This window comes from Terrapene carolina, unplaced genomic scaffold (assembly GCF_002925995.2).
Source record: "Terrapene carolina triunguis isolate 2854851 unplaced genomic scaffold, T_m_triunguis-2.0 Scaffold58, whole genome shotgun sequence".
NCBI lineage: Eukaryota > Metazoa > Chordata > Testudines > Emydidae > Terrapene > Terrapene triunguis.
In genome coordinates, this window is record NW_020664409.1 from 1,122,170 (window position 1) to 1,131,356 (window position 9,187).

A 9,187-nucleotide genomic window follows, 5' to 3' on the forward strand; every position below is an offset into this window, starting at 1 on the left:
CATAGTGATATCCTATGAGTCTCAAAATATTCAACATACGCACACAAAGTAAGGTGACTTAAAACAGGTTTCAGAACAAATAATTGCTATTTTGCTTCTCTCAAAGGAATAGTTAATTATTCAAGTAATCTTTCCCACTGCTTGGCATCCCATAGCATACTAATTCAAATTTAAAGTGTTAGAAATGTTCAGCCAATCAAGAGATTTACCAGTTCTTGAAAACACCATTCCAATTCCCCCAAAACTGAAAATCAGATCTCATACTATTGGCAAATACAAACTGGTGTTGTCAAAAACACTAACACCAGAAATATGGTAAACTATTTAAAGGAACCAATGTCAACTTATCTTGAATGGCCGTTCTTGCTGTTCCTGATTTTTACAGGCATTAAAAAAATGTCATTAGATTAATTAAAATATCCTCAACTTTGTTTGCTCTTGACAAGTCCTGGAAAGTCTACTTTTTATGCAACAATTAACACGACAATAAGGAAGTTTGCAGGAAGTTACCTCTTACTCCCTACAGAACTCCCATTTAAAAAACAATCCCATTTACAAGAAAGAAATATTTTTAGACGGTTTGCAAATTAGTCTCATGTAATCAGACTTGGTATATATATTTGTGTATATGAGACAGTTTTACATTTTAAATATTTTTCCTTCCATTCAACTTACAGTGCACCTTGCCTGCGTCATAAGGTTCTGTTATAACAAACTGATTTAAACCTAGGCTCTCCACTATACTACTAAAAACTCCTCGTACAATTACATATTCTGAAACATTGCTTGTGATAGCTAAATGGCATGGTGAAGTAGTTTTCAAGATTTTCACCTCTGGATACCTGTTTTCACCTCTTGACTAAGTTGGGTCTCAAGTGAAAATTGGGAAAGAAGAGAGAAATGTCTCATCCTAGTCTAGTTGATATTTGTACAAAAAAAAAATCACGAAGCCACCACACTACCTGGGATGATTAGAAGTTGATGAGAGGACCTCAGGCAGGATTAGAAAGTATGAGGTAGTTAGTGAATCAGTTCAGTTGCACAAAAGAGCACCAGGAGCCATTTACATTGTGTTTTGCTCTAACTGGTACTTATGAAAACCTTTATTTTCATGAACACCAAATGAACACCTGACTTTTGGAGGAATGATACAATCGCTTTTTACTGCAAAACATAGTAGATAATCCAGAATTTAACAAGGTTAAAGAACTCTAACCAGCCTCTATGCAAACCTCAAATTTCAAATTACCTTTGCCTACATGTTACATTTAAATCTACTGTTTTTGGTTGTGTGCATTTCAGCCAGATGGCAGAAATCTTATTGAACATCAAGATACAAGACCAACACGGTACAATTAAAGAAAACTCCATCATCAATAAATCTAGTCAGGGTTGATTTGATTTAAATCACTAGTCAGGAAGACTCGATTTAATCATGGTTTTCAATATAAAAGTACATTCTTGCTGGTTGTTATAACCTTAATACATGTTCTTCACAACTCAGATAGATGTAGGTTTCATTTTTAGAAGGTACACACTATAAACAATGATTCATTTTGAAAACTTTTCAGATTAGTATTACACCTATATCAGAAAATGAATGATTGTTTGGTTATTTCGTTTACCAAAGGTAACTGAAACAGATATTTTATGAAGTCACTGGAAGGTGAATTATCTCCAATTCAACAGGTTAATCATTAATATTTGGAGGATTTTCTTGCCATGCTGTATTAGGAGGAGAACATCACCAGACAGACATTTAAATTGTTTTATTTAACTAAAACAACAATGTTAAGTATTTTAGATTTTTTTCTTCAACAGCAAACATATATTATTTTAACAAAACAAGCATATGTCCCTCGCTTCTCACATTTATCTCCAGACTTCTTCTCCTTGTCCAGATCTATTCCGCCCCCAACAATCTTCCATTCGTTGAACTTTTTGAAACTTTGCACTTTTAGAGAGGTGTAAGAGATTAACTTTGTGTACACAAATTTGCAGAGGGACAATAGAGTTGAGGTCTGTTATTTCTCACCTCTATATATTATTTATTTATTTTAAAACACTTTTGCTGTTAACAAGCATGTTACCTCTGGAGACACAAATCCAGTTTGAGAACTAAAAGCATCTCTGATGGTATCTTCTAAACTAAGGACTGAGTCCCACTGGGTAGATAGAAAGATTAACCTAAATACTCTATACAAAAGCCCCTGGAACCCCATAAGATTGGGTCCCTAATCCATGAACTATTGTAACTCATTTACAAAACTTTTCTTAAACATTACATGAATATATTGTCTCATACTATAGAATTAGAATTTATAATCCCTATTCCATGATGAGATATCTTTGAGCTATAATGTATCTTAATTGAATCTATCTTTAGATAAAATGATTTTTGAGAAATAAACCTATCAAAAAAATCTGATTTTTTAAAACAATCATTGATTTTTATCCACTCTGAATCTAGTTACTTCAGACTTCAAAATAAACATAAGTGTCTATGTATATAACAGGCAACCAAGGCTATGTCTACACCACTGCGGTAAGTCAACCTAAGCTATGCAACTCCAGCTATGTGAATAATGTAGCTGGAGTCGATGTAACTTAGGTCAAGTTACTGCAGGGTCTACACCGCCGGGGTGGGGGTGAGATGGGGGAGGGGAGGGCGTGAAACTCTCCCGTCAATTTACCTTACTCTTCTCATCGGGGGTAGAGTACAGGGGTTGACTGGAGAGCGATCTGTTGGGTCTTTACTAGACCCGCTAAATCGACCACCGGCGGATCAATCTCAGAGTGTCAATCCTGGCTGTAGTGTAGATGTAGCCCAAGAAACTAACTTCTTTGTCGGACTAAAAAGGAAATTATAGGGGCTCTGTAGTCATCGAGACCCAAAAGTAGAATGTAATCCAAAATTTATTTTAAATACTCAATCTTTACCCAGAGAGACTGCTGCATCTCCATAGTTAACACTGTAACAAGGCTTCAATTAGAAGGCTAATTCTGGACTCAACTATCAAATAATCCAAAAAAGGTCTGACACTTCAAATGCCATATGAGGTTTGGTAATTAAGGGAGAATTTGAGTATGGAAATGTAGCAAAGGTATCCCAAACAACTTTAATTCTTCACTGTGCTTCCCCATTCTGTAAGGCAGTGGCTCTCAACCTTTCCAGACTACCCGTACTCCTTTCAGGAGTCTGATTTGTCTTGCGTACCCCCAAATTTCACCTCACTTAAAATCTACTTGCTTACAAAATCAGACATAAAAATACAAGTGTCACAGCACACGACTACTAAAAAATTGCTTACTTTCTCATTTTTACCATATAATAAATCAACTGGAATATAAATATTGTACTTGCATTTCAGTGTATAGTATATAGAGCAGTATAAACAAGTCATTGTATGAAATTTTAGTTTGTACTGACTTCGCTAGTGCTTTTTACGTAGCCTGTTGTAAAATTAGGCAAATATCTAGATGAGTTGATGTACCCCCTAGAAGACCTTGGTATACCCCTCGTTGAGAACCACGGCTGTAATCCATTGATTCGACACTGGCTTATGTTGTTTTTTTAGTGATGTACTCCCTTAGGTCTTCATCTAGTAAAGAATCAATCAGATAGGTTCAAGAATTTGTAAAACTGTGGAGTTTGACAGGATAACTTTTCTGTGGCTTTGAAGTTTATATTGAATGGTGTTGGCTGTTGAGTGTGTAAACACATTGTGGTTTCTTGACTATTACTGAGAAGGTTGGTTAGGTTTAGGACATGGTTTTGGTGGTCTGAAGAAGAGTAAGTAACATGATATTGGTATACCTAGCTCTTTGAGGAAGAGAATCTGCTCGTAAAGAGGACACTTGCATAGTGGGTGCCTAGTGCATTTATTAGTACTTCAAGTGTAAGATAGTACTGTGACAGTACTAGTAGTGTATGGCTCAATGTCACAAGTGCAAGGCATACAAGTGATAAGCCTATCTTATGAACGAATGGAAGGTGTACACAGATATAAGGACAGAGCTGATACTGTGTGAGGTAGTTAAACCTTGCATTCCCATAATTCTAAATGTTTGGGACTTGGAAAACAAAACAAAACAAAACCCCTACTTTTAATGTCTTTATTCCTAAATGCCTGAAGTTTGCTATGCGCTCCCCTTCGAAGTTACTTCAAAATTTCAATTTGTATAAAGGAAGGAGAAAGCAATGCTCAACTCTCAGTCAGTAAACCAAAATTGACCAAACAGTAGCTGTTCATACACACTGACAATCCAGTACAAGAAAGTAACATTATGGAGTTGGTTGATAAATTGTGGGCCCAAATTTACATCTACCTCTTTCCTGCTCTTCTCCAAATGTAACTGATTTTTTGACTACTGCAGCCTCAGGTTTTTTGGTTGCTGCAGCCTCATTATGACATGGAGTAGTGGTATCTCATTGATGGATTTTAATCATGCCTTGGTCAGATATTCCCATGAATTCTGAAATGCTTTTAGCACAGGTTGTAATATGAAGAAACAACATATGTCCAGTCAGAAAAGACCACAAATTCAAGAAAGCTTATCCTGATCAGTCTCATATTTATGTGGTCATATGTCTGTCATTTTCCTGCTGTATCACTGAGCATTGTGCTCTTAGTGCTACCACTGAAGATCACTCAGAAGTGTCAATTGGTCTAGACTGCTGCTGTTCACCTCCTATGTGGGCGGGGATGCTGTAAGCACAATTGTTACTCTCAATGCTCTGCAATGACTTGCCACTTGTTTACAAATGTAAATCAAAGTTCTAGTTATGATCTATAAGCCATTAAGAAGTCTGGCTTCTTGAAAAACTGCCCTTTCCCCTATATCCTATTACTGGAGGAGGGTAGGTTGAGAGCAACTGAAACGCTTCTGCTTTGTTCCTAAGTGTGAATTTTTTAAGACCCACATCACAACACTCTCAGTCCAAGGTCTGAATGTAGAATTCACTTCCTCATCTGGCTCACTAGAGCCAAGATCTGATGACCTCCAGAGAACAGTGAAAAATATCTGCTCAAGCTTTTGGCTAACATTTTTCTAAGTTGTTCAGGAGGGGGTCACTGAAATTACAAACAATAAGCCAAGAATGTAGCAGTTTGGCAGTGAAATTATGTGGGGTTTTTAATTGTTGATTTTAAAGCTGAGGCACTCAGATGCAATGGCAATGTGTACCATAAGATAATATGTATAAACAAATATTCTAAAATCAAGACATCACATTACACAGATGTTGCTCAATTCTCTGATTTAGCTGACTTGGTCTGATTTTGAACATTCAGTTGACTTGACAAATAATGTCAATTGACTGCCTATTATCTGATCATGGTAAAATATTGTCAAATATCCCAGCAAGAATGCCCTGATGTAGACAGCAGCCTATCTTTTGGATTTCACTGTAGTGCTATCTGTTAACACCTCTACTTAAATGTCTTGATCGCTCACTTCAGTATATGCTAATCCCACTTGTTGGGAAAAGGGTTAACTAATAGAAAGTTGAACATCTTGATTGACAGGAATCTTCTAGAACAAAGATCATATGTATGTGTATCTCTACTTGTATACCAGACCATCAATGCACATGGTGGTTTACAAAGCAAAACACAAGAGTTAAAAGGCACAGTTCTTGCCCTGAAAAAGCTTACAATCTAACCTGACTAGACAAATATACAGAAATTAACTCAGATGGGAGTGGGAGAGGAAGGCTCATGATCATTAAACCTCCTCCCCGAAAACAAAACAAAAAGATGCCAAGTCATTAAACTTCTCCCTTAACATACAAAAGTATCACAGCTATTAAATCCCCCCGATAACCCCCCTCAAAAAAAGCAAATGATCTACACTGAATGCCCATGTAAATAAACCCCCATGCCTCGACTCTTAACAAAAAGCCTCTTCATAATGCATCCCTCAAACACACACCCACATCCTCACTTGTTTCACATTTTTCTGAGTTACGTTTCTCAGTTACGTAACTTGTATTTTGTAATTAGGCATAAGTATCTATCTATGGCTAAGCCTATTGGAGACCAATAAGTCTTACTCTGTTTTGTGACTGCTGTTACTGTTCTAATAAACCAGTGGTTTAAAATATTTGACCATTTTTGACATTTGACAATATCTGACCAGTCAATTGATCAACCTTAATTGAGAGTGGGGACAAACATTATTTCCCCACAACTCTTCTTTGGAATCTCCCTGAAAGGAACATGCCAACCACGTAAAAGCAAATTCATTACCGCTACTAGGTCTTGCAGGTGGGTCAGTGGCACTCTGATCAAATGGCTGCTGATAGATCTTGTACAGGGGGTTCAGATCCTGAGAGATCATAAAGCAGTGTCAGGGGTTGAGACCAGACTGCCCTTTCCATATTGCTAAACTGAAGGAGGATCGCAGTATGGAAAATCTGAGAACCAACAATTTAGTAGTATCAAGAGGCACAACCTGACCAGTAGACAGACACCTACTGCTCTACGGAGACCACCAAGATGAATGCTATTTTCAGGTTATCTCCAGGTCAAAAGGCTCACTGATGAAGTAAAGTACTGACACCCTGTAGAGAGCTATGAATTGGCAAATGTTAACAACAAAATAAAGTCCAAAGTTTGCAAGCTTTAACCTCTAAGATAAACCCACTCACTGAAAATGTCAGTGTATCTAATATTTCTGTAATTGGCAGGTTTCTCCATACATGTTTGCCAATATGTCTACATAAGGATTTGGATGTAGAGGATGGCACAAGACCATATCTCACATGAATTAATCATGTGGTTAATCAAGAAGAAAGCCATTTGATGTCTGGAAAAGATCAATAACTCCAGACACAAAAAGGCATTTTTAAAAAGGAGGTCCTGAGATAAGACTGCCTATAATTATTATTTTGACTTCTACCTCCGAAGACTCCATAACAGAGTTCAGACATCCATTGCACCCCCAATTAAATGACTAGTAAGCCAAATATGAATACCCAAAAGGACTAAAATGAAATACAATGCGTCCCACTGAAGACATTCACAAGCAACAGATAACATTTATTACTTATATAGCTCTTTGTATTTTCAGAGTGCTGCACAAACATTAATACTCCCCAATATAACTCTGCAGAAGGTATTGTCTCTATTTTTCAGACGAGTAAAATGAGACAGACAGATAAGGGCCTGTTTTTTCAGAGATGCTGAGCACCCACAACTCCAAATAGAGTCAAGGGGAACTGTGGTTGCTCATCCCTGACTTGTCCAATGTTACACAGTGGTAAATTTGGGATTAGAATTTAGGAGTTCATGATACCAAAAAAGTGCTCTGGAACATGATGTATTTCTTCAGAACCACACACAAAACGCATGCCATTTACTTCGTTCGTATTCGTGGAGAAAGGAGGAAACAGAAAACCCACAGAATAATTAGAAGTCAGTTTTGGAAAACTTCATTTGGAAGCTCAGTCAGCTGCTGTCAACTCTATCAGCATGGTTTTTACTACACTTTTACATTAATCAGTAAAAGGAGTGAGGCTCCATCAGCCCTCTTTCAAAAGTGATTCAAGGAAACAGGATGCACACAAAAAGGGTTATTACACTGTCCTCTTAGGGCCTGTCTCCATGAGGATGAGAGGTGATTTTTTTAAAAGTGTTAGCTAACCTTAGGCCTGGTCTACACTACGACTTTAATTCGGATTTAGCTGCGTTAATCCGAATTAACCCTTCACCCGTCCACACTACAGAGCCAGTTAATTCGAATTAAAGGGCACTTAAAATCGATTTCTGTACTCCACCTCGACGAGCGGAGTAGAGCCTAAATCGATTTTGTTAATTCGAATTAGGGTTAGTGTGGCCGCACACCACCGAATTACTGTGTTTAAATTAATGGGGTAGTGTGGCCGCACACCACCGAATTAATGTGGTTAAAAACCGAATTAAGGTGCTTAGTGTGGCCGCGCACAATCGAATTTATACAACCTGTTTCCCAAATTCGAATTATCTAAATTCGGATTAATCCTGTAGTGTAGACATACCCTTAGTAACAGACTTTACTAAAAGCTAAGACAAGTCGAGAGGAAGGATGGCCCAGGGGCTAGTGTTAACCTGGAATTCAAAAAACCCAGATTCGATTCCTTTTTCTTCTACAGGCTTCCAGTGAGACCTTGGATAAGTCACTTCCCACATGGGCGCCCTGCTGAGCATTCAGAGCGCCCCACCGGGCCAGCTCTGCAGGTGAACTCCCCCTTGTGCAGACACCTCACCTGACCTCCCCGCGACTCGGCTCCCCCGTCCGTACCACGGGGACAGTAACACGCCCCGGCCTGGCGGGGCGGCTGCTGCTGAGAACAGACACGTTTAGGACTAGGAGGTACTGCTGGGGCCTGTGCTGAGGAAGGCCACGTAGGCACCGTGGGGGCGGGTTGTGCTGTGGCTTCCAGCCCTGGCCAGGCAGCACCGGGCCCGGCCCGCGGCAGCCCCCGCCCCTCCCGGCGAGCAGGGGCCCCAGTGTGTGTGTGGAGGGGCTGGGGGGCCGAGCTGTGTATCCTGGGCTCAGCGCCGGCACCTGCCCCAAGCCCGCCCGCGTGACCCCCGAGGAGCCGCCCCCAGCGGCCGCTGCCACGTCAGCGGGGAAACGCGCCGCCGCGCGCCCGGCCGGTTACCAGGGGGCGAAGAACATGACGAAGTGCGGGGCGCTCTGGGCGCCGTGGCGCAGCATCTCGGCGTTGTAACGGTGCCGCGCGTGCGGGTCCAGGTCCGGCTGCGGGTCCGCGTCGCCCCGCACCGGGGCCGCACACAGGAGGCCTCCGAGCAGCAGCAGCAGCCGCGCCGGGCCGGGGCGGGGGGAGGCGCCGCGGCACAGAGCAGCGGCCATGGCGGCGCGGAGAGACCCAGAGAGCGCGAGAGACAGAGAGAAGCCGGGCCACGTCCGCCGACCGCCTCCTTCCGTGCCGGCGCCAGCCTCCGCCCCTTGCCCGGCGCCTTCCGGCCACGCCTCCCCGGGGTCAAAGGGCACTGGGGGGGCCGCTCTGGGCACGAGAGAGTAACCCCCGATACCCCTCCTCCGCTCACTCTCCACCAGCTCCTGTAGCCGCCTCCCCCCACATCGCTATGCACTTCAGACACCCTCACTACCCGTCCCTGTGCTCTACCTCAGCACCCTCACCCCCTAGCTTTTCCTGTCTCACTGCACCCTCCGCTAC

The 9,187-nt window shown here is 41.4% G+C and overlaps 1 protein-coding gene across 1 annotated transcript in view; it reads right to left on the reverse strand.

Moving 5' to 3' along the window:
- Window positions 1-8,945, reverse strand: part of TXNDC5 (thioredoxin domain containing 5) — a 38,519-nt gene extending 29,574 nt beyond the window's left edge. Inside the window, exon 1 of the mRNA XM_026660128.2 lies at window positions 8,648-8,945. Within this exon, the coding sequence (XP_026515913.1) occupies window positions 8,648-8,859 (212 nt within the window). The 5' untranslated portion in view covers window positions 8,860-8,945. The remainder of the gene's footprint in view (window positions 1-8,647) is intronic.
- Between the last annotated feature and the right edge of the window lie 242 nt (window positions 8,946-9,187).